The 27853-nt window shown below is 45.8% G+C and overlaps 1 protein-coding gene across 1 annotated transcript in view; it reads right to left on the bottom strand.

The window, feature by feature from the left end:
- Positions 1 to 27853, bottom strand: part of KCNH4 (potassium voltage-gated channel subfamily H member 4) — a 297438-nt gene that overhangs the window by 158844 nt on the left and 110741 nt on the right. The window contains exon 6 of the mRNA XM_078640671.1: positions 13635 to 13792. Coding sequence (XP_078496797.1) covers positions 13635 to 13792 — 158 coding nt within the window. The remainder of the gene's footprint in view (positions 1 to 13634; positions 13793 to 27853) is intronic.

Genomic DNA, 27853 nt, shown 5'->3' with positions numbered 1-27853 from the left:
ACTCTCCAAGACCACCAACACATGAAAAAAGCACACTGCCTGCATGACTGAAGTCGCTAACTGGATGAAACTGTCTTAAGCTCAGCAAGGACTATACAAAAGTAGTGATCTTTGGCAAGAACACCTCAACATGGGACTCCAACTGGTGGCAGGTCGAACTCAGACTCAGACTCACACCCTGAACCCGCACCAGGAACCTCGGAATAATAATCAACAGCAAACTGGACATAACTGCACAAGTCACTGCCGACACTGCATTCTGTTTCCATGCCCTAAAAATGCTGAGGAAGATCTTCAAATGGCTCCCAAGCAACACAAGTAAAACTTTCACACACCATAATCACTAGCAAATTGGACTATGGTGGGATCACCAAGCAAATCACTAGAAGACTACAGACCATTGAGAGCTCTACCGCCAGATTCATCTTTAACCACCCACACAGAACTCACATTACACTACACCTCGGGGAACTACACTGGCTTCCACTAAACAAACTCCCTTGGGCTGTTGCGTCAAAATTGCCAAGGTTCCCAGTCCGGCCCTGCTAGGCACGCACACCTACTCAGCGTCTGGATACCCTCATGGGTGATAGTACACTTTAAAAATACACATAATATAACATAACAACAATATATAATGTATGTTGTAACTTGCGCTTTTATGGTTCGATGATTAAATCTAATATAGCCTTTTTTTTTTATAATAGACATCGTAGCTGTGGTGCATTACATATGAAGTTTTGACACTTTTCACACAAAACAAGTTCAACTGCCCTGCTTTTTCATGTCCATGCTAATGTTTTTATCCACTTTTGGTCTCTTTTTTTGTGCAGGATAACACTTCCATACACCTCATACAGTGCTCTAGTTACAGCATCAACTTGTTTCATATATGCATTTAAAATTCCCTAGAGGTCACCTCCACCAAAAGATTATTACAAGGCTGCCCGCCGCATTCACCTGTTCGTATTTCACCCAATGGTTTCTTAAGATTAAGATGTCAGCATTAAGAACAACAGGTCTGATTCACAATAAATGCGAAATTCCACAAGGCGTATGCATATGCCCATGATTTACATAGAAGTTTGTGCTTTTTGGCATTCATAATCCATAGACACACTGGGAAATGCATGGCTGTCAGCCAAACACTGTATTATTTTTCTCTCTCGTTTTTTTCTGTGTGGAAATATCTTTTCCACTAACAACACCTAAAACATAGGGCACTTTCTCTCTCTCGTATTGCATATTTTTTCAATCTACTTATTTTATTTTCTTCTTGGTCCTTGTTGGCAATGCTTCGTACCCGTTTTATCCTTCGCATATGTATAAAACCAGTACTGATGTTATGTATTGCATATTTATGTCTTCTTGAAGTTGGTGCAATTTCAGAAGTAGGGTGAAAAAGGGAATAAAGGCTATGCGATTTGCAAAGCTAGATCAAAAGCTGCTTTCAGAGGATCCCCAATGTCCCCTTCCTTGCTTACACTTACAGCCACAGCTGATTTGTCCACCTGATGCTTTTGAGACATATGGGGCTCATAATAATGTTGATCCCACCGACATCTGAAGCAGCGGTCAGACCACTGCATTACAGTGCGGTCGTTCCGACTGCATGAGTGAGGGACCGAACGCTGATGGGCTTCAAGAGCCCATTGACCCAACGGTCAAATGTAATCCCTACAATGAGGGCGGACCTTGCTCAGGCACCACTGTAAGGATTACGATGGCCCTTGCCGATGGCCACCGCCATTGAAAAGCTGGCGGAAACAGAATTTGGAGGAACATAGCAGGGCCCAGTCCCTCCACAGACTCCGCTATGAGGCCACACAAATATCCATGCCCCTTGAGGTGCCTGCTGCAGGGTCCAGGGATGTTTATAAACATGCCTTTTGGCATTGGGGTTTGTACTGCACAAGCCTCAATGCAAAGAAGAATGTTTGCGAGCGCCTCCACACCGGTTGGATTCTAATTTGGCAGTCTGGACTGCCGACTACCTGTTGGCCGATCCCTTTACCGCAACAATGCTGGTCAGATGCTCGTCCGACCTGCATCATAATCAGGGCCATTGTTAGAGCGACCTGGAATCAGCAAATTCTTCAGCTCTTTATTTTGTGAATCAGGGGCTCCACTTTAAGTGTGACTTACACGTGCAAAAAGTATCAGCCCCCAAATGTCTTGGGGTTAAATAATCAGGTGCGTGAATACATTGAATTAAGACCACCAGGCTCAATGTTATATTACCCAGGTCATTCAAAAAATATTGTTGTTAATATAACAAAATTAATTTTAACAAAACTTCTTGAAATCAGAATGTGCTGATGTGAAAGTGATACATAAGGTGCTAAAAAAAAATAATGTAAAAAAGTAGTAACAATTTTCAATAAAGATTGTCTTCGAAAAACAACTGGGCTGCAGTTCATTGGACAACATTCGAAAATCAATGGGGTCACAGACAAACTGTCACCCGTCCAGCCATCAATAGTCCAAGTTTTCTTTTCTAAAGCGTTGACGTTTCGACCCCCTTGGTCAATCTGTGTGACTGATTGCATCTTCTGGTGTCTTCCTCAGGACAAAATAAAAGAGTAGCTATCCAAAAGATAAGGTTACAAATGTGTGTTCCAACTGATGGTCTGGAGATGTAGTGATGTCTGAAGATGTGGGCCTTCGGCTCCTTTTTGAATTGCAGAAGGGTTGGGGCAGTTCTGGCAATTCTCTTACCGTTTATGGAGAAGGATTGTCACAGAACCATCTACATATAGAACAATGGGAGGAGTACTATTCAGGACCATAGCTTCACGGGCGTGAGCATAGTCTATATGATAAAAGGAATCAGCGGCAATCACCTGCAGTAAAAGTCGTCTTTCCACACAGTAGAAGGTAGTCTCTATCCACAGTAGCAGGCAGTGTGTATGTTCAGTAAAATGCAGCCTCACATACATTATCTGCATAGATGTAATTTATGGGTCCACTAGGCTTGAGATGTCACTTTTTGTGATGTTGTCAGATCAAAATTCATGTCACTATCCGGACCCGGTGAGAAGGGTAGGCATTACTGGCCCTGACACAAGCAGTAGAAACCTCAACCCCTATGGCTTCTCCCTTGATGTCAGACCCACCGTGTACTGTTGACACCCCATAACTCTAACCTTTAGGCAAAAGCAGGGTGAAACAGGTAGTACAACTTATGTGCTGTATTTAACACTGATACTAATCATTAGGTCATGTTTTGTAGATTGTAGTGTTTTACTAGGTCCTGAAGAATCGCAGTCAATGTACTAGAAGCGAGAAACATGTTGACCACACCACTTGCACATTAGTCCCGGTCCAATCTGGGAAACCAAAGTTCCCATGAACACCGGCTGCCCTTGATTTTAATTGTGGTAGAGGACCACCAGAATAAAATTGTTTTCCGGTACCTTGTACCACATTTTATCCTCACCCGCAGTATCTACTCTGTCCTGGCCCCTCATCCCCACTTCACCCATAGGCAGTTGGATAAAAGATCTCAGATAAAGAGCCCCTCTTTGAGGTGAGCCCGTTGGGCATTGCACCGCCTGCCCGACGAGGAGCATTGCCTATGATGAAGCATGACACTTGCAAGGGTGTGTGAGGCCATTATATCCAACAAATTGGATACCCAGGGGTGGTCATCCATTGAGCACTAGCCCTTATACCTTAGTGACCTTCTCCTTCTTTATTTCTCCCCCTAGGAACAGCCCAGTCATCTCTCTTGTTGTCTTGATGTTGTGTTGTCATCAGTGAGGGGTCAAAGAGTGGGTGGAGTCCATTTTGCTATGACTAGTAAGTTGACACCCAATTGTAGTGAACAGGCATTATTACAGTTCGCACGTGCAGTAATATTATTAGAATACGGTCTTGTGTCCAGTAGCAGGCTGTCTGCATTGGTTTTAGAACACAAATGTTGGTGGTCTCTGCACCGAGTGTGATGCATTCACAGAATGTGCAGTCTGTACAGCCAGTTGGTAGGCCCATCAGAGGAGGGGGTGGGTGTGTTTGTAACTGCTGGTGAAGAGCTGCCAGACCCAGACACTGGACATTACAAAATTCCTCTGGAAGATGGCCCACCGGGGTGAGCAGCAGGGCAGTGCCACCTGTGTCAGTCACTCAGGCAAAGGGATCTGATAGGTCCTGACACTGACCCAGGTTTCTGACTGGGAAAGACAGGTGTGAAAGGAGTGCCTAGCTAGTTTGTTAATGGCGCAACTACATGCCGTGGACAGAACATGCCTGTCAGTTGTCTATTATATTCCCAGCATGCCAAGCCTTTGTTGATCCAAGGCAAGAACGTAGCTCCCAAGGGGTGTTTGGGGTGTTACAGCCCCCTAAAACGGTGTTCTTTAGTAAATAGTTGGCTACCAGTGCTTTATTCTGGTAATGTGAAGTGCCTGTCGAATTCATCTGGGAGTTTTACATGCCCACACTGACAAGAACACACACTCTCTCTCTCATCTATGTTTTGGAGGGCTTAAAAATGTTGATTAGTTTGAAAAATATTGTGTTTTAAGTACTCCTAACAATCCGCCCTCCTTTTTCTTAAGCCCTACCTATTTGCTGCTTCTCATATGTGTTTAACAAGGTGTTCCGGCGGGATTGTTGTGAAATCTGAAGCTTACTTCCACCCAATCATACTGACCAACCTACGCCCCTGATCCCAGGTCTTCTCTTTCCTGGCTGCCTGTGATGAGAAAGGGCCTTGTATGGTAGACTGCTGTTGTCTTGCACCCTTGGAATTTAAAACTTAGATACAGAGCCCAGGGCAAAATGCTATCTTTGAAAGCTATTGGATGATCTCTATGTGGGGAGTTCATAGATAGGAAGAACATTCTCTTGTTATTTATGGGTCCCATACGTGGTCATTATCACAAACATTTGAACATTCAGTTATTGTTTGCTCCGACGTCATCTTGCTCAAAAGCTAAACTGCTAATCTGCTTTTCAGTGCTGTACTCACAGCAGTAAACCACTTTAAGTTAAGGAAGCTTCACCACACCTTTGAAAAAGGCACCACCCCTTCAAATTAAGCGTAGTTTTAGCTTATTAAGTCCAATGACAAAGAGCCTAACGTACAAAGCATTTTTCCAGTCTTAAACAGCCCGGTTCTCAGAATCGGGCAACTCGCGACCTGAAAAATATTTTCTCTAATGTACAAATTGCAAAATGCGATTCGGTATGTGGAAGGTCGTGTTTAGGGCGTCCCTTCCAAATCCCAAATTGGTATGGTATGTATTACTGTTTCGCGACTGAATTCCAAATGCAAAACAGTAATACTTTACCATCAGTTTAAAACTGGTGGTAGCCCATTCACAAAGGGGAAACATTTTTAAGAGCACGCAGTGATCCCAGGAACTTCAAGGTTTTCTTTTTTTCTTTTTAAACACATCCAGTTTTTTCTTTAAGGAAAATGAGCTGCTTAAAAAAAAGATTGCTTTATTAAAATGGAATCACAGACATGGTGGTTTTTCAGCAAGCCACAATCCCTATGATGGCTGTGATTCCTAATGGGTTGCAAACGGCAATAATATTCATCTGGTAGACTGTGGCAGCTGCTACTTAATGGGGTGGCGGGCAAAAATCTTTTTTTTTAAAACAATCCCTTATCTACAGGCCAGCTGCCACCTCTTGGTCCTCTTCGGCTAACAGCAGTACTCCTGGAGCAGGAAGCACCCAGGCTCCCAGACTCCCATAGTCAATCATGACGCTGCTTGACAACAGCGTTAACTTGTGATTGATCTGAGCGCCGTGGTTTGGCGCTGAGGCAGGGACTGGGAGCCTGTGCATGTTCTCCACCCAGGCTGTGCAATACAGCCTGGTGGAGAACAGGCTAAGTGCGCATGACTGTTTGGCCGGCCCAAGATAGCCACCCAAACAGTCATGCACATTTAAGAGAGTGCCCACCACTCCTCCCCCTGCTCTCCTGTGACAGCCCAGCCCCGCCCTTAACCAGCTAGTCACACCAGAAAAATAAAATGAAAACAATGCGTTATTATCCTTTTCTTTTTTTAAATGCTCACAGAGCAGGGGGCAACGCTCCTCCGGCTTAGCGGAGGTGCTACCGCTGGAAGTAGGCCATTTTGCAACCCACAAGGAATCCCTAAATGAAACTCAATGCGTTTCATACATTAGGGATACCAATTTACTAACTTTGATTCAGAAAGAATTTCATTTAGGAAATCGGTATTCTTAATGTTTATGCATCTGCCAACAACAGTAAGAAATGTCGTACTTATGTGATTGTACACTGCCAAGAAACAAAAGAAAAATAATTATTCAAATCTGTCATAAGAAAATCGTGAAATAACTAGTAATTCAAAGACTGCACCTTGTAGCAACTGAAAAATCATATCTTAGTTCATTTACAAACTTTATGCAAGACTGAATTTACCTTTAGCAAAAAAGAGTGTTGTTTATAATAATTCATAACTATGCATGAGAAGCATTCATAGCATAAAACTGTAGGTGGACAGCTGTCATTGTGGGTAGTAATTTTCACAATGTTTTACAATCGACTTCATCGACAACTCAAGCTTCACTTACATTATGGTGTGATTCAGACCCCACCCCGTGCAAAACATCCCTTTTATTTACAGTGAGGACCCATCTACATTCCTATAGTGGAATGGAGAAGTGTCACCAGATCACAGAGGCTGCAAACAGTGCCAAGTCAGGAAGCCAAATCAGTGAGTGTCTTTCTCGTTATAACAGCACAGGCAAGGAAACACAGGGAAATGGGGTACATTTCTGGCTTTTAAAGCACATTTCCCCAAATACACTGCATAAAAAAGTAAACATTTTTAAACAGATAGATAGTTCCAAGATGAAGTATAGAAAAATCCAGCATGTCAATATCTGAGACAGTGCACAGAAACATTATTTAATTTAAGCTTCAAACATCTAGATTGCTAAGTAGGTATACAATCAGAATGAAAAGTCGTTCAATTTGTTTATACACTTACACATACATTTTAGGTCAATATAAACACCAGAACAATGCAGTGGCAGCCTCAAGGTTTGGCAAGCTGCGTCCATATCACCCCCCTTGTGTCCCATCTCCAGGTGTCTTAAAGAGCAGAATGCCTTTATTCGAATACATGGGCATTCATTGGCTCTTTTCAGACTAGCATATTGGCGGATGATGTTTCTGCCTCACCCTGCACTTGAAGGTTTACATCCTGTGCATGGTAGTAGATTTGCGCATTTCCATTTCCAAGGTGGTAAAGAGTGGTGGGTGTTACCGAGCTTTCCAGGGCATTCCAGGGAAAGCTCCCTGCCTCTGAAATAGGATTGACATATACACAATATTATACCATTGAGGTAGTACTGTTCATGAGTACATTTATGTATGGGTGCAAAGGGTCACATTTTGTGATTCAAGCAATTTGCACACGCAAGTTAAACTGCCATGTGCAAATAACTATAAATCAGGCTCACAAACTGCCTTGGCTCTAATTTTAATTTAAGAATTACTTGAAATCAAATTTCCTCCGATTATAATGTCCCAGTGTGCAGGAACATCGGACCTGATTTTGCTGGCTGGTAATATCACATTAGCGGTGGCGGTGGGTTGTGGGCGCAGCGGGTCTCACGGCATAGGGGAGCATGGAACGCTCCTTTCTGCCTGCACACAGACTATTTCCTAGAGCTCTCCCAACCCAACTTTTGCACCCACATACAGTCACTGAAAAAATACTGAGCTATGGTCTGGATTTGATACAACAAACTTCTTGAAATTCTCCAGCTATGGTTATCATCGCCCACAACACACATCATAACCTGCGTTGCCTTGTCTGGTCCTTTCTAAAATACGTTTTTTACTAAAACAATCGGATACAATTATTCAGTTCACCTGTATCAGTTAGTAACATAACATAACATGCATATTTGTAAAGTACAGGTTGCAGGGCTTTAAGTGGGAGAAAAAAACTGGGGGTGCTCTAAAATGGGCGGGGCAAACCACGCAAAGGGGCGTGGCCAATCCAAGTAGGGGCGTGGTCTAAATCAAGATAACTAGCATTGCGTTAGGGCTGGGGCAGAATCACGCCGACTAGTTCCTCTCTCTGCGTTTTAATTGTTGCTTGATTACACTGCAGCCTTGACGCTCAGTGTGAAAAGTCAGAGCAGGGTTGTGCTGGAGCAGGCTGCCTGTGGTAGTCTCTCTCCTAATCATCCCATGATGTGAAGGCTGGCACCACGAAGACTTTGCACCTGCGCTGCAGGAAGGGAAATCCTGAGAGAAAATGGCCCTCTTTAAAGCCGCGTTCCTCCTACAACGCGGCTCACCTGGCATGCTCACTACCTCCGCCGCTCAGTAGTGAGCAAAATGAGCATGCGCTCATCGATGTGCATGCTCTCACTGCAGTCGAGGGAAAAGAAAAAAAGAAAACGAACTACCTTTGGAGGACTGAAAATAGTGCCTGATAGAGACCCGTTTCGAGGCCCCCTGAAAATCACTGCCAGTGCTCAGACCCGGACAGACCCGGCCCACTTAAAGCCCTGTACTAAACATGCAACACAAACCGTGCTCTGCCAACCAAAGCTGAGAGTGAGCAGTTACATTAAACACCTTATATCAGCAATAACGTGTTGCACAAAGTACATGAAACAAATGCACTAAGCCTAAAATACCAATGATATATGTCAAAGTAATATAGCACACATTAGCTTTGTTTGAGTGCCTAGATGCGGGGGCCTTTTTTGTGTGTCCTTGGCAGGGAAAGTTTCATTTACTATCCAGTGCTTCAAACGGGCATGTGCTCTCCCGCACAGAGTGCCCACACTTTTGTAAGTTGAAGAGGAGAGAAAGAGTACCTGCACTTCTCAGCAGTGCTGCAATATTTTTTATGCTAGAGTACCAGCACTTCGCAGCAAACATCCGTTCTGTAGGTCGTAGGTAGGTGAACTTTCCTATTTCCATGAAATCAAATGGAGTCCCCTAGCACAACAAAACTCCTGTCACCACCCCACTCCTGTCCCAACGGGCAGGTGCACATCTTTGCATTTCCTCATACGCTGTCAATCCTTTTAAAAATGGGTGTGAGGAGGTTGGCTTACCCCATCTCTGCGCTGTTAATGAAAGGATCGCAGGCACAGTTGGAAGGGTGCTAAGTGACTAGATCCGAAATAATTGTGAAACTGTCTAAACCTAGGCAGAAATACACTTGGTGAAAGGAACCACCCAAATGTACTTTTCATTTTCGTTGCAGCCAGTACGGAAGTGCGAAGCAGTTGCAGCAGGTGGGGGCAGAGGGAGGGGTGACTTTGGTTTTTCGGCTGACGGTATGAATGTGCCTGCACATTGTTTTTCGAGTGTCTGCCCAAATTATGCTCATCACTTTATATAAAAAAAATATGGCGAAGGAAGCACACTCGTATGTTTGAATAATATTTGAGGGTATGTTGTTGTGCCTTTCTGATCCGAGACAAAAAACACAGTAATTAAATGAAAACGCTGTTCCATTTGGACACACTGCCTTTGGGGTAGTTTTGTGATCAGTTATGGAGATTGGAATGCAAGGCTAAGAAACGCTTCTTCACATGGACAAAATTAATTCCAAGGGCTTTTAGATGATCCCGTGCCCGTTACCACGCAGTTGCCTACTGCTCGTCTTCCTGCAAGATGGAGCTGTGACCCTGTGACACTGCTACTCCTGGCTTCTGCTGCTGAGTAGTGGGGGCGAGCAGGGCCGGTTCTAGGATTTTTGGGGCCCGGGCAGAAAGGGGATGTGCGAGGCCCCTCTAAATTGCACAGACATGTTACATTCAGGCACTGCACTTTGAAATAAGCTTACAGGGCATACTTTCAGAGCAGGTCGTGCATGTTAGTAGCTGAAGGCGCTCAAGCTGCTTTATGCAGGACCCCTGGTGTGCTGCAACGCCTCCCTGTATGCCTACCACAAGCATGTCGTCCACAGCTCCTCAAGAGCTGAAAGAAAGTTGTTTATCATTTGAAGGCTTAAACGTGCGGGATGTGGGGTGTCCTGCAGTGCCTCTGAGTGGGCAGCGGGAGACTAGATCCCCAGGTACAGGCAGTGATTAGCCCTGGGAGAGGCCCTTTGTTCCCTGAGCATCGCAGTGATGGTGTAGCGCTGCGAGGCCCATGGGATGAGGCGCTCCTTCCCTGTACCTCGCAGTAATGGCAGTGTGGCGACTGGCGATTCCCGGGGAAGTGCGTCCCTGCTCTTATTATTTCCAGACCTGCACATGATTGCGATGTCTTGGGCCTCGCAGCGCTACATCAGTCTTAGATGTGCGGGCCCCCCCCCGTTGGTCGGGTGTGCAGGGGGCCCTGAGCAGCTGCCCACACTGCCCATGCCTTGCGCCGGCCCTGGGGGCGAGGAGACTGGAGAGGGAGTGTTGTGAATTCGGGGACAGCGCGACAGCTACTGTAAAAGTGAAAGCGCTGTAAGGGGCCCTGTTAAAAAGTAAGAAGTCAGTGCTTCTGAAGTTGTCGGTGAGCATGGGCACATCATGTGCATGCTCTCACTGCAGTCGAGGAAAAAGAAAAAGAAAACGGACTACCTACCTTTGGAGGCCTGAAAACAGAGCCCGATAGAGACCCGGTTCCAGGCCCCCTGAAAATAACTGCCGGTGCTCAGACCCGGACAGACCCGGCCCACTTAAAGCCCTGACAGGTTCACCCAAGGGCATCTTGCTGCTGAATATCAGAGGTTTATTGTTACCCAACTCAATGGTACTCATTTTATCGACCTCAGAAGGATGAAAGACTGAGAGGACCCCCCAGAATTTGAATCTGTGACCATGAGGTTGAACGTAGCCCCCTACAGTGGTTACATTAGTCCACTAATCCACTAGACCTGGCAAATGAAATGTTTTGCAAGTTTCTGCATCACTGGCCCACATTAGGCATGTCATGTGTATCAGAGCCCCTAAGCCTAACCATTTTGATCATGTCTGTGTGGTAGAAAGTAGATGCATTTTCTTGATAAAACAGAGTGCACTGTGAAACAGGTCTTAGCTGGATGTTATTTTGAAAATTGATTTGGAAACTGAACAATCTGAAGAATAGAAGCTGTGATATAATTAAGTACAGGGAGAATCTACTGATGACACTTGCTTGGACTCTTGTTGAAGTTACTTTCAACATCCCTTTATTCTACATTACTTATATCTCCCACAGCCCTTGACTGCCAGTATCATATGGCTTGTCAGAAGGGTACCTGTGCTTGGCAGAAGGGTACCTATCTCCTAAATGTTGGACAAAAGTGCTATAGACATTGCAGGCACTTGTGAACATTTGAGAATGAGATGTCACATGGCCCATTCAAGTAGATTCTTATATCATCATCTCTTATCACTGAGTTTCTACATGGAAGAAGTCAAAGATGACACAATTCTCATAACCACATGCTGTAGACCGAAGAGCTGGATGGATTTTATAGACCCTCACAGCAGCAGTACTGCGCAATTACACAGAGCTCACAGGATCAGGCAGGTTCTGACAGGTTACACCAATCCAGCCTGCTCACACAGCAGCAGGAATGATATCAGAGAAGATGAATCAAGTAAAGAAGATACTATGCCTCTACACAAGTCATGAAATAAAGACAGTAGCACCAAGAACACACTGTTACTGAAGATCCAACAAGAGTAAGAAGGCTTCCAAACATAGCATGAATTATTGATCAAATATACATTTTGAATCTATTTGGTAAATGCAGTAATTTTGTGATGAACACCAACTTGCAAGTATCTGCTAATACAGAAATGTTACCTTGAAATATATTTTTGAGATAAGTAAGACTAATTACCACAACCAGAAGCTGGAATTTCCATAGAAAAATAAGTCTTTCTCTTGCTAACCTTCGTCAGATTTATATCAATAGTGACTCCAATAAGTCAAGGATAGTCTGCTGTTATGACAGGGCAGGACAGAACTTTATCATAAATGTCTACGGCATGGCAAGAATGGACCACTAATATGCTAGGCAAAGAGGAATATCTTAGGATGTGATGGCTCCCTCTAATGCTAGTGCAAACATGATGTTGCCATGAAAGCTATCAAATAATCACTGTTATGCACTGTTAGCCAGACTGACGCAATGGATGCCCGCGAAGTGTCACAGATCAGCCGCTATTATGCAGGGATACCTGAAATATTTCCAGGAATACCGACAATATGTTACTGATGGATTACAATAATGCATGGATTGACCGCATGTCTCCATGAATGCCCTAAAAATGTTACTGATTGGGTGTCATTAAGCGGAACTTGCTGACAAGTCACTAAGGGCCCCATTAGGATGGCGGGCGGATCGCCATCCATGCAGCAAAGACCACCCACCAAATTACGATGGCTGGGGGGTCCGCTGCGGACGGAAAGACCGTCTGCCGCTTTTCCACCCGGTCGACAAGTCGACCGGGCGGAAAAGGGTTCAATATGGTGGCAGTGTCTGTTAGACACCGCCAGCCATATTACAATGGGGGCGGAAACATGCATTTCCATGGCGGCATTGCCGCCATAGAAAGAGCAGGGTTTACTTGCGGGGGCTCGTTGGAGGTCCCTAGTGACTCTGGGGGTGGGGGGTGCACATGGGGGTGCCTATGGTACCCCCTGCATTTCAATGTACAACGTGGCAGGCCCACCGCAGTGCCTGTCACATTGTGCATTGAAAGGCACAACCTGCCTTTGTGGCATTGCGGCGGGCAGTGCTTTCAGCACCGCCCACCGCAATGTTTCAAATGTGCGATGCGCCCGCCAGTGTGGCGGGTGCATCCTAATGGAGGATTCCCGCCGCCCGCCATACTAATGACCCCCTAAGACTGCTCACACTAATGCCTCTATTGTGAAATTATTTCTCATGAGTAGCCAGCAGGTCACCAAGACTGTAAATAAATCTTTCCTAGATGGGTTACTATTATGCAGAGACTACAAGATTGTTGCTTAGAATGCCCGAAAATAGATCATTGATGGGCCACTATAACTGAAGGGTAGCCAGCAAGAATGTAAAGAAATATGCCACTAATGGCATAATCCTACCCAGGGATAACCATAATTTTGCTAACAATGTCCCATATATTTTAGTGATGTTTCTCTATTATCCAGGAATAGCTAGCATGCCACCAAGAACTCACACAAAAATGTCACTGATCGGTCATACAATGCAAGGAAAGCCATCATGCTGCAAAGAAACCCCACAAGATTCCAAGAATGGGCACCATTACACAAGTGTCGTAATATGTACAATTTAAGACGAGACTTCTAAAACAATGTGACAGGTTATATAGTAATGCAAATGGAAAAGTCTTCAAGGTCTTGTTGACCAGTCACAGCACCCAAAGACACACTATATATTAAAATGAAATAGGTGAATATACCTGCATATCTGAATGTATTACTGTGGTCCCCCCATATCTATTTTTACTTTGGAATTTTTTCCTCCCACTGCAAACAACTCTTAACCCTTATTTTTCTGGTACAAGTATTTTCCTCATTAGTATGTAACATGGTCTGGTATAAATATGTTTCTCATTGTTATGTAATAGGTCCTGGTATACACAACATCAGGCTGCTCAGTCTCTCAAGACCCCCTACCCATTCTCACTCTTGCAATGAAAAGGCAAACATTGGCTTTTGTCTCATTGGTGCAAGCACTCACCACAGTGACATTGAAGGCGTAGAGGAGGTCAAATGGCAGGGCTGCAATCAGGTCCACAAAGAACCAGGTGGCCATATAATGGATGCAGATGGACCTGGAGTCATAGACCACCTGGCCGGACTGGCTCACATACGTGGTGCGGAAATTCAGGATGATGTCTGTGAAAATAAAGAATGGCGTTCTGTTGGCTGTGGCGCAAAATGCACAATCATGAATGACAGGTAAAACTCAGGCTTGCCAATGCATCAAGTATAATTTGCAAACACTTTGCAATCACAAACTTTTCCTGTAATGCAAGTCAAGAAACAGTTTTACAGTACTTACAGAAGATCGTACTGAATATCAAAAGGGATTCAGAATTTGGATCCAGGAAGTTTTGAGTAAAAACCATGGGCTCTAGTGCACAATATGCTGAATGATAGAGGCGGGACAAGCTAAAGAGCTTGTATGCTGACTGGCTGCTGTACTTGCTGTCTTCCATAACTTTATAAAGTGTCCATTGTCCCCCTGAAATAGTTAGCTTACTGATGTAACAGATTTTGTACGTAATCACCACCTCCAGAGCCATGTTAAGATTTTAAATTTAGTACCTATTGTTATAAATAATTATCTTTTGTGTGGTATTGCCCTAGATTTTTGCCTTCACTGCCTTGCTGAACCCATTTTTTTGTTGGCTTTGCGACACTGCACATTTTACTCCTGCCAACCAGTAATAAAGTGCTTGTGTGTTTCTTTCCAAACATGGTAAAGCTGATAAACACCCAAACGTTTAATTTACTTATAAGCCGCTAGTAAATGGTACTACCTGTTCCTAGGGCCTCTTATGTTATATGATTTTGTAAAGCGCACTATCACCAGCGAGGGTATCCGGAAAATTAAAAGCAACAAGTGAGCTGATGCACTCGTGCCACCTTCTAAAGTAGCACTGTAAAACATGTCTCAGGACTGCCACTGCAGCCTGCAGTGCAGTTTAAAACTGCTATTTAGACCTGGCAAAGCAAACCTTTTGTCAGGCCTAAACCTTCCCTTGTAATACTTATAAGTCACGCTTAAATCAGGCCCTAATAGCTCATACAGCAGGGCGCATGTTATTCTCCAATTAGACTAACACTGAGTTACTGTATAACTTTTAATAAGTGAGAACGTCAGTTTGGGAACAGATAGAGAAATACTTCTTTCACTGATTTGTATTGTAATTTAAAAGCCTCTTTAATGGTAAAGTGAGATTTTAAATTACTATTCTGAAAATGGCACTTTTAGGAAGTTGCCGTTTTTCAGCATAAAACAAGTGTGCCTTTCTGCCAATGTCCAGGGTCACTTGACTGTTAATGGTTCTTTTGTGGTGTGATGTGTTTTCCTTCTGGACAGGGGGACAAAAAGGGCCTTGGGTGTGGAGATGGGTATTCCTCACATGAGGAGGATGGCCTGGGGGGGTTGTACTCAGCCCTTCCTAAGTTTCAAAGGGTAGCCTGAGGGCTGTATCCAGTCCCTTCCTAACTTCTAAAGGAGCCTGCCCTGTCACTGACAAATGCAGCTCTCACCTAGTCTCACCCTTGAAGGCAAATGGGGCAATAGTCCCAGATCTGCCCCTCCCTCATAGGGAGGGGCAGAAAGCACACAAGTCACCAGTTTTATTTTTAACTATATAGGGGTGGGGCTGCCCAAAAAGGGCATGCCAATGCCCCCAACCCAAATGTCCACAGTCTTTCTGAACCCCCCCCCCTTCCTCCCCTCCCCCACCCCAAGGACGCAGATGGGTGCAATAGCCCCTGATCTGCCCACCGGGGGCAAAAAACCCACTAGGCACAAGGGATTGTTTTTTTTTTATACATAGAGGTAGGGGCTGCCCAAAACTAGCATACCAATGCCTCAACCCCCCAAAAGAAATTGCCACAGCCTTTCTGGCTCCCCTGGAGCAAAATGGGTGTAATAGCCCCTGATCTGCCCCCCTGGGGACAGAAACCACACTAGGCACCAGGGATTTATTTTTATGCATATAGGGATGGAGGCAGCCCAAAATGGGCATGCCAATACCCCCGCCCCCCAAAACGTCTAGTATTTCTCCCCCCACAGGAGGCAGATGGGAGCAATAGCCCCTAACTTGCCCCAGAGGGGAGGTAGAAAGCCCACTAGGCACCAGGGATTGTTTTTTTTATACATAGGGGTGGGGGCTGCCCAAAATGGGCATGCAAATGCCCCCACCCTCACCCACTCGCCTTTCTGCCTCCCCTTGGAGGCAGATGGGGCATAAACCCCGATCTGCCCTTACCGAAGGGGAGGGCAGAAATCACACTAGGTACCAGGGATTTTTTAACGTATATAAGGGTGGGGGCATTGGCATGCACTTTTTGGGCACCCCAAAATTCCACAGTCTTTCTGCCACCCCTCCACCCCCATGAGGCAGAAGGGGCAATTGCCAATGATCTGCCCCACCGGGGGCAGAAAGCCCTCTAGGCACCAGGGATTGTGTTTTTATTATATGTAGGGTAGGTGGCTGTCCAGAATAGGCATGCCAATGTCCCCACCCCCTATAAAAACCAGCCACAGTCTTTCTGCCTACCCCGGGAGGTAGATGGGGGCAATAGTCCCTAATCTGCCCCCCCCCGGTGGCAGAAAGCCCACTAGGCACCAGGGATTATGTTTTTTTGTTATAGGTAGGGGTTGCAGAGAATGAGCATGCTAATGCCCCCACCACCCTTAAAATCTTTCCGCCCCTCCTCCTTGGAAGGCAGGTCGGGGTAATAGCAGAAAGCCCACTAAGCACCAGGGATATGTGGGCATGCCAGTGAGAAGCCCCTTGGGCAGGGTCGCTGGACTGTTCCCATGAGGCACAGGGTCAGACTGATTTGCATATAGCCATGTCTGAACTGGGGTGGCAGAGTGGGCTAAAGAACGGTGATGGATCAAACCCAGATCTTTTGACTGGGTGTGAGTGTTTGATTGGTTCAGATGCTCCGTCCATCACCACCCCCTTTTGTACCCCTTTTTTTAGGCACACATTTTGGCTGTTTCTGTGATATTTTTATTCTCATCTGCACCAAAGTGGGGGCAGAAAACCACTAGAAATTAGGGAGAGTTGTGTGTGTGTAAACTGGAGTTTGGCTGATGGTCTGCGTGTACTGACCTTTGGCTGGCATTTTGCTGACGGTGTGTGTGGACCTGCACTTGGCTAATGGTGTGGGTTGACTCACGCTTGATGACGGGGTGTGTAGATTGGCGCTTGCCTGGTGGTGAGCGTGGAGTGGCGCTTGGCTGGTGTGTGTGAGGACTGGTGCTTGACTGGCTGTGTACATGGATGGTGCTTGGCTGCCGGGGCGGACTGGGCGTAGTGGGCACCGGATGTTTCCCCGGTGGGCCGGAGGGTTGGCGGACGGTCTTCCGTCCGTGGGGGGCAGTTTTATTACTGGGGGCCGGTTTTGCAGCAGAACTGCAATATCAGGCCCAAGTAACAAAAAAAAGCGGGAGCGGTGCTTTTTACTAGCACGTGCCCCCCTCCTAGGTCTGATCGAGCAGCAATCTGCCAGGAATGGTTGCTGTTCTCAGCCCAGCCCTGCTTGGCTGGCGGAATGGCGTTTGGCTGGCGGAGTGCGTGGGTGGTGCTTGGCTGGTGATGTGCGTGGATATTGCTTGGCTGACTGTGTGCATGGATAGCATTTGGCTGGTGGTGTATGTTGATGGCGCCTGGCTGGCGGTGTGCATGGATGGTGCTTGGCTGGCGGTGTGTGTGGATGGCACTTGGCTGGTGGTGTGCGTGTATTGACTCTTGGCTGGCGGTGTCAAGCAAGCCCGACTGAAGACGGCTGTAATGCCAGAAACCGGTCCTGGGAAGCTTGATGACGGTCCAGGGAAGACATGGCCTGGCATTTCGGGCTGGACTGTTCCCATGAGGCACAGGGTCAGACTGATTTGCATATGGCCATGTCTGAACTTGGGTGGCGGAGAGAGCTAAAGAACGGTGATGGATTAAGCCCAGAACAGTTGACTGGGGGTGAGCGTTTGCATTGTCAACGCTCCGTCCATCATCACCTTTGGATTTTCTTTGTTCGCCCTAAATTGGCAGGGTATGCTCAGACGTGAGACCCTTGCTCACTTTGCCACTGGAGTCAAGCAAGCCCGGCTGAAGACGGCTGTAATGCCAGAAACCGGTCCTGGGAAGCTTGATTCCGGTCCAGGGAAGACATGGCTTGGCAGTTCGGGCTGCACTGTTCCCATGAGGCCAGGGTCAGACTGATCTGCATATGGCCATGTCTGAACTGGGGTGGCGGAGTGAGCTAAAGAACAGTGATGGATTAAGCCCAGATCAGTTGACTGGGGGTGAGCGTTTGGATTGTCAACGCTCCGTCCATCATCACCTTTGGTTTTTCTTTGTTCGCCCTAAGTTGGCAGGGTATGCTCAGACGTGAGTCCCTTGCTCACTTTGCCACTGGAGTCAAGCAAGCCCGGCTGAAGACGGCTGTAATGCCAGAAACCGGTCCTGGGAAGCTTGATTCCGGTCCAGGGAAGACATGGCTTGGCAGTTCGGGCTGCACTGTTCCCATGAGGCACAGGGTCAGACTGATTTGCATATGGCCATGTCTGAACTGGGGTGGCGGAGTGAGCTAAAGAACGGTGATGGATTAAGCCCAGATCAGTTGACTGGGGGTGAGTGTTTGTATTGTCATCGCTCCGTCCATCATCACCTTTGGTTTTTCTTTGTTCGCCCTAAGTTGGCAGGTTATGCTCAGACGTGAGTCCCTTGCTCACTTTGCCACTGGAGTCAAGCAAGCCCGGCTGAAGACGGCTGTAATGCCAGAAACCGGTCCTGGGAAGCTTGATTCCGGTCCAGGGAAGACATGGCTTGGCAGTTCGGGCTGGACTGTTCCCATGAGGCACAGGGTCAGACTGATTTGCATATGGCCATGTCTGAACTGGGGTGGCGGAGTGAGCTAAAGAACGGTGATGGATTAAGCCCAGATCAGTTGACTGGGGGTGAGCGTTTGTATTGTCAACGCTCCGTCCATCATCACCTTTGTTTTTTTTTTTTTTAGGTAGGAAATTTGTGCCATGTGGTTATCCCACAACTTTCCCACACAGATATTAGAGGAAAATGTGACTTTTTAGCTAGATTTGAGGTTTGCAGCGGATTTTTGGAAGGAAACTGTTGGGCGATGAACGCAAGCCACACCTCTATGGACTCCCTCGGGTGTCTAGTTTTCATAAATGTCTGTTTTTTTTGGTTGCCCTAGATGTCTGCAAGCCCGGGACCAAATACATAAGTGCCCACCTATTGACCACAAAAAGACCTGGTTTTTCAAGGGGGTCAACTGCATTTTTGGTCCTGGGCTCAGCGGCCATCTAGGGAACCTACCAAACCAAGACATTTCTGAAAACTAGACACCCAGGGGAGTCCACAGAGGTGTGGCTTATGTGGATCCCCCAACATTTTTCTACCCAGAATCCCCTGCAAACCTCAAATTTAGCTAAAAAAATCAAATGTTACAAATTTTTCTGTGTGAGAAAGTTGTGAGATCACTGGGCCACCACAAATTCCCAACCACCCAGCGTTCCCCCAGGACTCCTGATAAAAATGGTTCCTCACTTGTGTAGGTGGGCCAAGTACCCGCGACAGGAAAAGACCCAAAACGTATTCTGGAGACATCAAAATGACCTATCACAAAACGACCTGGTTTCTCAAGGGGGGTGGGAGGGGGGGTCACCTGGGTTTTTGGTCCCGGGCTCAGCGGCCATCTAGGGAAAGGCTCTTGCCTGTCACGGGCACTTGGTCTACCCACACGAGTGACGTACCATTTTTATCGGGAGACCTGGGGGAACGCTGTGTGGTAGGAAATTTGTGTCAGCCCGTGATCCCACAACTTTCCCACACAGAATCCCACCCACCTCGCATTTGGGGAGGCTAGGGTGGCTGGAATTTTGTGGATTCACGTAGATTCCAGAAATTTCTATCACAGAAATGTGAGAAAAATGTGTTTTTTTGGGACAAAGTTTGAGGTTTTCATGGGATTCTGGGTTACAGAACCTGGTGAGAGCCACACAAGCCGCCCCATTCTGGATTTCCCTGGGTATCTTGTTTTAAAAAATGTATAGGTTTGCTAGGTTTCCCTTGGTGCCGGCTGAGCAAGGGTTCATAAAACCACAGCTAGGCACTTTGCAAAAAACGGGCCAGTTTTTACTGTAAAAATGTGGTGTGTCCACGTTGCGTTTTGGCCTGTTTTCTGCCACGGGTACTAGACCTACCCACACAAGTGAAATACCATTTTTATTGGGAGAACTTGAGGAATGCGGGTGGGTGAAATTCTGTGGATCCATGCAGATTACAGAACTTTCCATCACAAAAAATGTGAGAAAAATGTTTTTTGTTTTTTTTACAAAGTTTGAGGTTTGCAAAGGATTCTGGGTAACAGAACTTGGTGGGAGCCACACAAGTCACCCCATCCTAGATTCCTCTGAGTGCCTAGTTTTCAGAAATGTACAGGTTTCCCTTGGTGCTGGCCGAGCTAGGGTTCAAAATCCACAGCTGGGCACTTTGCAAAAAAATAGGGTCTGTTTTCACTGTAAAAATGTTGTGTGTCCATGTTGCGTTTTAGGCCTTTCCTGTCGTGGGCACTAGGCCTACCCATGCAGCAAGTGAGGTACCATTGTTATCGGGAGACTTAGGGGAACACAGAATTGTAGAGCCACTGTTATTACCTACTGACTTTCTATGCATTTCTGCCTTCCAAATGTAAGACAATGTGTAACAAGCATTGGCATAGCCAATAGGTCTCGCTTTTTGGACCCTATAAGTATTTAGTTATCCAGCAGAATATCCTTGGTGCAACAACACCAACTGTTGCATGGCTAAACACTTATAAGGTCCCAAATGCGAGACCTATTGGCTATGCCAATGCTAGTTATCTTTGATCTGTGGTTCGTAGTACTGGAAGAATAATTACATGACACAGGTGTGTGATAGGGGCCAAGGGTTGCAAAAGTAGCCAAAAAACAGTGATGGACAGAAAGAGAAAGTATATAAATGGTAAAGAAAAAATAAGTCAGAGCAAATAAAGTGAGAGAGTGCGAATAAAGGAAGGTGAATACAGTGCAAATAAGAAGAGAAAGATGGAAAGTAATAAGAGAGCAGAATGGAAAAAGGCTCAAAAGAAGAAAGATGGAAAGAAATTAAAAAAAGGACGAAGGAGGAATATGGAAGGAACAAATAAAATGAAAAACGGAAGGAGAAAAAGAAATAAGGAGAGCTGGAAAATAGAATGAAATAATGGAAAGAAGAAATGGGAGACAGAAGTAAGGGCAAAGAAAGGAAAAAATAGGAAGTATTACATTGAAGCAATTAATTCAAAAAAAGGATAGCAGAATAGGGGAAGGAAGGATAACAGGATGAAAAGAAGAACAGAAGGAACAAGAAAATAATGAATTACAAAAAGGATGGAAGAAAGAAAGTAAATGACATTTAATATAAACAAGGTCAGAAAGATAACTACAATTAGAGATGGAAGGAAAGAAGTACGGACAGACATAAATAAAGATGAAAGCAGAATGAAAGAAGAATGGAAAAAACATAACTAAATGTTAATAAGAAAGCATTAAAGATGGATGGAATGGAGGACAGGATAAAAGAAACAAGCGATGCGCGCTCTGTGCTGGGGGAGGGGGAGGGCCATTAGCCTGTAAGAACTCGCTGCAAGATCAAAGGAAGGGTGGGAGGGACATTGGGGAACAGATGGCCATGAAAGTTTATGGGCCAAAAGCGCGTGTCTGTGGCCACGTGAACTCGAAGAAAACCGCACGAAAAAAGCGGTGGTTTCACGAGGATTTTGAGCACTTGAATTCTCGCCATTTCCCATTCCTTCGGAATGGAAAAGGCGAGACCTAAAAAATAAGTCACTTTGAAAAATGTCTTATAAATCACATGCTAGTATGGGTACCCACAATTTCGGAGATGTGCAAATAACTATTGATTCTACACTCTATATTTTGTTCCCATTTCGGAAATACATAGGTGCACCTATTTTTAACTCTTTAAATGTTATCAAATGAATTGCTATATACCAGGTACACAATAAACAAGCATTTGCAATGCAATAGGTCTCGCAATAGAAAAGTTTGAGCTTTTGGTGTGTAAAATGTAAAAAATTTGTAATTTTTGTTTGTTTTTCAAAATATAAAAGAATTAATTTTGTTATTAGAAATGTCAATAGTTATAAAGTTAGCAAATGTTACATCTATAGCATTAGTAAAGGTACATGTTTAGTTTTCCCCTGTCTTACATGTATTGATCTGACAAATCACAATGTTTTAACAAGAACAGAAGTGAAAACATTTAACATCTTTTTATGACATTTGTAATAAAGCTTGAAACATTGACAGAAAATATTTGAACCAGTTGTTGTTGAATGGTTGCACAGATTGATGCTGTGGTGGCGCTGAGTGATGTTGTTTTGGGGACAAGTGATGCTGTGGCGTTCAGTGATGCTGTTGTAGCGCATAGTGATGTTGTGGTGCCCCTGAGTGATGCTGTAGTGGTGCTGAGTGGTGCTGTGGTGGTGCTGAGTGGTGCTGTGGTGGAAGTGTGCACTGCCGGTATACACCTGTTACAACGGATCTTTTACTCCGCACTACCATTACAACGCGACTTTTACTCCGCATACCATTACAACGCATTGCGCTGGGGGGCGCTCTAGGATAGGGAATAAGTATAATTTACTATCCAACACCTTCCCTAGGGTCCACGGGGACTGGAGTTAGAATAGTAAATTATACTTACCACTATGCAGCGCCCCAAAGCGCTATGCGTTGTAATGGTATGCGTTGTAATGGTCGCGTTGTAATGGTAGGTAGTTGTAACGGTATGCGGAGTAACGTCATATATCCGCACTGCCGGCTGGTGGTGTGTGTGCCTGGTGGAAGCGTGCACTGACGGCTGGTGGTGTGTGTGCCTGGTGAAAGTGTGCACTGATGCTGGTGGTGTGTGCCTGGTGAAAGCGTGCACCAATGGCTGGTGGTGTGTGTGTGACTAGTGAAAGCATGCACTGATGGCTGGTGGTGTGTGTGTGTGCCTGGGGAAAGCGTGCACTGACGTCTGGTGGTGTGTGCCTGGTGGAAGTGTGCACTGACAGCTGTTGTTGTTTGTGCCCGGTGAAAGCGTGCACTGATGGCTGGTGGTGTGTGTGTGGCTGGTGAAAGCGTGCACTGATGGCTGTTGGTGTGTGTGTGTGGCTGGTGAAAGCCTGCACTAATGGCTGGTGGTGGTGTGTGTGCCTGGTGAAAGTGTGCACAGACGGCTGGTGGTGTGTGCCTGGTGGAAGCGTGCACTGATGGCTGGTGTTGTTTGTGCCCTGTGAAAGTGTGCACTGACAGCTGGTGGTGTTTGTGCCCGGTGAAAGCATGCACTGACGACTGATGGTGTCTGTGCCTGGTGAAACTGTGCACTGACGGTGTGGTTGTGTGTGGGGTTGTATGTGTGGTTGTGCTAGTGTGTGTGGTTGTGTGTGTGGTTGTGTGTGTGTGTGGTTGTGTGTGGTTGTGGTTGTGTGTGTTGTGCTTGTGGTTGTGTGTGTGGTTGTGGGTGTGTGGTTGTGTGTGCTTGTGTGTGTGGTTGGGTGTGTGTGGTTGGGTGTGGTTGGGTGTGGTTGTGTGTGGTTGTGTGTGTTTCTGTGGGTGTGTGTGTGTGTGGTTGTGTATGTGGTTGTGTGTGTGGTTGTGTGTGTGTGTGCTTGTGTGTGTGGTTGTGTGTGTGGTTGTGTGTGTGTTTATAAGGACGTTTTAGCTTTCAGAAGTAAGCAGCTCCAAGACAGAACGCCTTTCTGTATAACAACTGTATCACATGTCGGATATTCAACAACGCAGGGTGTCACATATCTAATATCAACAAGCATGCCTTTGATCGCATTAATTAATGTATTTAATGCAAGGCACAGGCAGTCACAGAGTTCTATATTAACGTCAACACAACACGACTGTCCGATATCAAGGTCTGAGGAAATGTGTTCAAACTAGTGGATGTGGAGACAAACAGGGAATGATGCGTGTTATCACCTATTTAAATGGCACTCACCCGTGGAAGGCACCTCGAGAATGGTGTAATCACTGTGAGTGCTGTGGGTCTTGCGTATCAAAGAGTACAAGATATCTATCTAAGTCTTCAGCTACAAAAGCAAACTAGAATAGGAAACCCGTAAAAAATGGTAAATTGCTGTCCCATTAGCTAGCATTCTTTTGTTTTCTGTAATGAGGAATAACGAGAGCACAAGATGACTATTTATACAAGCTACTTTCACCCGATGTTAAAGATCGGGGCCTTTGAGAGTCAGCATTTTTAATGGTCGGTATGCTATGATAACAGTGGCAGGCGGTGGTAGGATGCACCAAAATCGATTCGCCAACGCCACAATTGTAAGGTAATTTAAAAATCCAAAAAGACAGTAAAGCTATTATACCATTATGCTTACATTTACCAGTGTTTATTCCATTTCTTGACATCAATGCATGTGTTGCGGTGTGCAGCAGCGGTCCTGCAGAATGTATTGTTTGCATGTATTTGCTGTTGGCCATATTAAGTGTGTCGTAAGTCACTCGGGTGCCTTTGTGTTACCAGAAGCCATTACGATCTACGCACCACGATCGCTGGGTGTGGTGGGCACTGGCAATTTCCTCGGCTCACCTTTGGGTCGTATTACCACCCATCGCTGATGCTCAGTGGCGTGAGTAGGTGTGTGCGCTGGGAAGACGAGGCAGGGACGCGCTTCTGGCACATTGATGCACAAGAGAAACTAGGGTTTGTACCATTGAAGCGCTGTGAAGATATACCCCGGAACTCCACTCCCGCCCCGACATTAGGACTCTGGCTGAGTGGGCGGCTGTCAAAACAGTAACGTAGAGAACACTGTCTGTGCAGCAGGGGGTGGCGCCCCAGCAGAATGCGTGGGATGTTTACATCGATAAACTGCAGGCTAAAGCACACGAGAGACTCCCCGAGAGCTAGCTTGGTGACAGTACGGAGTGCTAGCAGAAGTGAACAGCACAAGCAATATGGCCGCATACAATGCAGCGATCGTAGTGCGTAGCGTATGCCACTCTTGTGTACATGCCGGAGCAACAGGTCAGCAGTTTCAGTGGGTGATGGGTAAAGCACTCACTTGGATAAAGCCTTTCTCTTTAAGTAATGTGACTTCGTGCGAGTTAAACTAACAGCACTTAGCAGCAGAATAAGGGTGGCAGAATAAGCCTGTTTAGAAAGTCTTAAGGGCATTCTTGTTTAAAGCAAGGCCATTGAGTAACATTTCATCAAACAAGACATGCATGGGAAGTGTGGGACGGCCGGGAAACTGAAAGTACGGCCGGCCGGCCGGCCATGAATAATTTTGGGAGGAGAAGCCGCAGAGCACGGCCGGCCGGCCGGCCATGAATAATTAGGGGAGGAGAAGCCGCAGAGCGCACGCTGGGAGAAGCCCTTTGATGTGGTGTCACGGCCTGGCGGCCGTGAACAAATGCAAGAATAGAGAACAAATGGGAGGGGTGGGGGGAGTGCACGCGCATTGTGAGAGGGGGAGCAGGAGGTGAGCCTGAGAGTGGCTGAAGCAACATTGGAGGGCAGAAGTAAATGGGTACCAGAAGCTAGAGAACAATATAGATGGTGCAGGGAGAGCAAACATGCAATAGCAAGGTGGAGCTTGAGAAGGACGCAGACATGAAAGCAGCGTGGGTTGGGGGAGCACACTAGGGAGAGCGCATCATGGAAGGGCGCAGGGGAGAGCCACATGGGCGAGACAAGGCAGGGAGGAAGAGAAGCATTACTAGGTAGGCAGATGAAGAAAACGTGCGCTTTGGCGAGCTAAAACAAACAGAAACATGCACTGGAATATTGTGCAAAGCATCGCACACTGTCAAAAAATAACCACGGTGCACATTATGTGGTGGGGCAAGCTCGTATGTGGTGTCCGAGGCAGGCAGAAAGGACGGCCGTGGGAGATGAGAGGGGGAGAGACGCTGATGTCAGATTAGCTGCGAAGCGGATCTCTTTCAAGTAGCTCACGGCCTCGAGGCCGTGAAAGTTAAAGCAATTAGGGGGGAGGTGGGAGGGAGGCTGATAGTTAGAAGGCTCGGGCAAGCTGGTGCACGAGGACGTGCACTTCTCGAAATCCGCTTTTTGGGAGCCTTTTGAGAGCCTTGGGTTTAAGTAGTGGTTTAGCCGCATTAGACTCGCATACTCCTTCCTGCGGATTGGAGTAGGCGAGACCTAAAAACCATTGCAAGATGCAGCTCGGTTATTGGCTCTGGGTTCCTCTGGTTCTTGGTGAACCTACATGTCCTATATAGCCTCACAACCAGAAGGGTCCAGCGGATGTAACAGTATAGCGCTTTCAAAAATCTGTCATACTAAGAAGAAGTTACGGGTGAAAATGGTGGCACAAATGGCAGTTTTTTCAACTCATTTTCAATATTTCTTATTTTCAACTGTTAGCTTCTATAACAAACACCTTGAAGGATCTACACAAATGACCCCTTGCCGAATTCAGAATGTTCTCTTCTATTCAGAAATGTATAGTAGCTGTTTAGGGTCCATTATTGCTTTCACACCCATTTCTGCCACTAACTGGAAGGAGGTTGGAAGCACAAAAAGTAGCAAAAATAGGCTATGTCCCAGTAAAATGCCAAAACTGTATAGAAAATGTTGGTTTTCTTATAATAGTATGCCTGTCTCTGAAAGCTGGGTAGATGGTGATTTCAGCACTACAAACCCATTTTATACCATTTACAGGGAAAAAAAACAGACGCTTTCTTCTGCAGTACTTTTTCCCATTTTATCTTTAAAAACCCCAACTTTAGCTGTATTTTGGTACAATTTTGGGTCCGTTCCAGGGGAATTACAAACCCTGGGTACCTTTGAAATCCCCATGATGTTGGAAGAAAAGGACGCAAATTTGGCATGGATACCTTATGTGAACAAAACGTTACCGGGGCCCAAGCTCGAACTACCCAAAATTGCCAAAAAAAAGGCTTAGTACAGGGGAGGGAAAGGCCTAGCAGCCAAAGGGTTAAGGCATTTTAAATATGTTTCCAATTTTCTGTCATTTTGTTTTCAAACAACAGTATGCAACTTTCTCCAAATACACATTTATCTATCAAATATGCCCTTTTCATATTGGGTAAAAAATTCCAAGAGCGTTTGGTCTTTTTAACAGACACAGTATAATTGATTGAGTGGGGCATTATAAGTGACGAATCTCCATGTGAATTTGCTAAATTGAAAGTGGACAAAAGTAGTCATGTTGCAAGTACCACAGGCTGTCACAGTATGTGTTTTTGTGTGTAAGAATGTGGTGTAATCGGACTGGCTTGCCGCCACTGTAAGAGAACGGAGATGTGTAGGGATGGAATATGTGATGTTACAACGCGTGCTGTTATCACGCATAGGTAACAACGCGGTTGTTACATCGTCCGCGTTGTTACCACACATGGCATTACATCGCAAGTCGTTTCAACGACTTGTGCTGGACTTAGGAATAGTATAAATTACTATTCCTACATGAGGTAGCGCAACAGCAGGGAAGGTGTTGGATTTAAAATCCAACACATTCAGTGGTGTTGCACGCCACCTAGCGCAAGTCGTTGAATTGACTTGCAATGTAAAACAAAGCGTGGTAACAATGTGGACAATGTAACAACTGCATTGTTATCAACCCATGTGGTATTACCAGCGTTGTAAACCCTGTCTCCCGTAGGAGGACTTCTTCAATGTTGATAGACCTTCTGAATTACATACTTTGCTGGAAACACTACAGAAGATAATTCCAGGCTACTGGCAAGCTACCAATAGTTCCAGTTATCTGTTGAAGACCCATGGACTAAATGAGGCGCCTACAGCGTTCCTCATTTGCTGCAATACAACCCAATCCCTAACTTCCTGCACAGTGTTGAAAATAGTATGTCTGAAATAAAGTGTGGCTGATGCTGCAGTGGTTTCCAAAAGAAGTATTTATTACAGAGTACAGAGAGTCGTCCCAGCTGGCACAACCAAGGCACACAGACAGCAACTGCCCCTGAAGGAACACTCAGAGCAGGATGCTTACCAACACTCTAGGTGACATCACGGAATACTCATGAGGCTCCTCCAGCAACACATCACCACAATTTCCCTAAACTAGAAGCTTAAATGTTGCATAATTTAGCATAATTCCACATATTGTGAACATCCATTTTACACAGACGTGGCTATGCTTCTT

Source organism: Lissotriton helveticus, chromosome 5_1 (genome assembly GCF_964261635.1).
Source record: "Lissotriton helveticus chromosome 5_1, aLisHel1.1, whole genome shotgun sequence".
Lineage (NCBI taxonomy): Eukaryota > Metazoa > Chordata > Amphibia > Caudata > Salamandridae > Lissotriton > Lissotriton helveticus.
The sequence above is the reverse complement of the archived record's forward strand: the minus strand, read 5'-3'. Positions and strand labels throughout refer to the sequence as shown.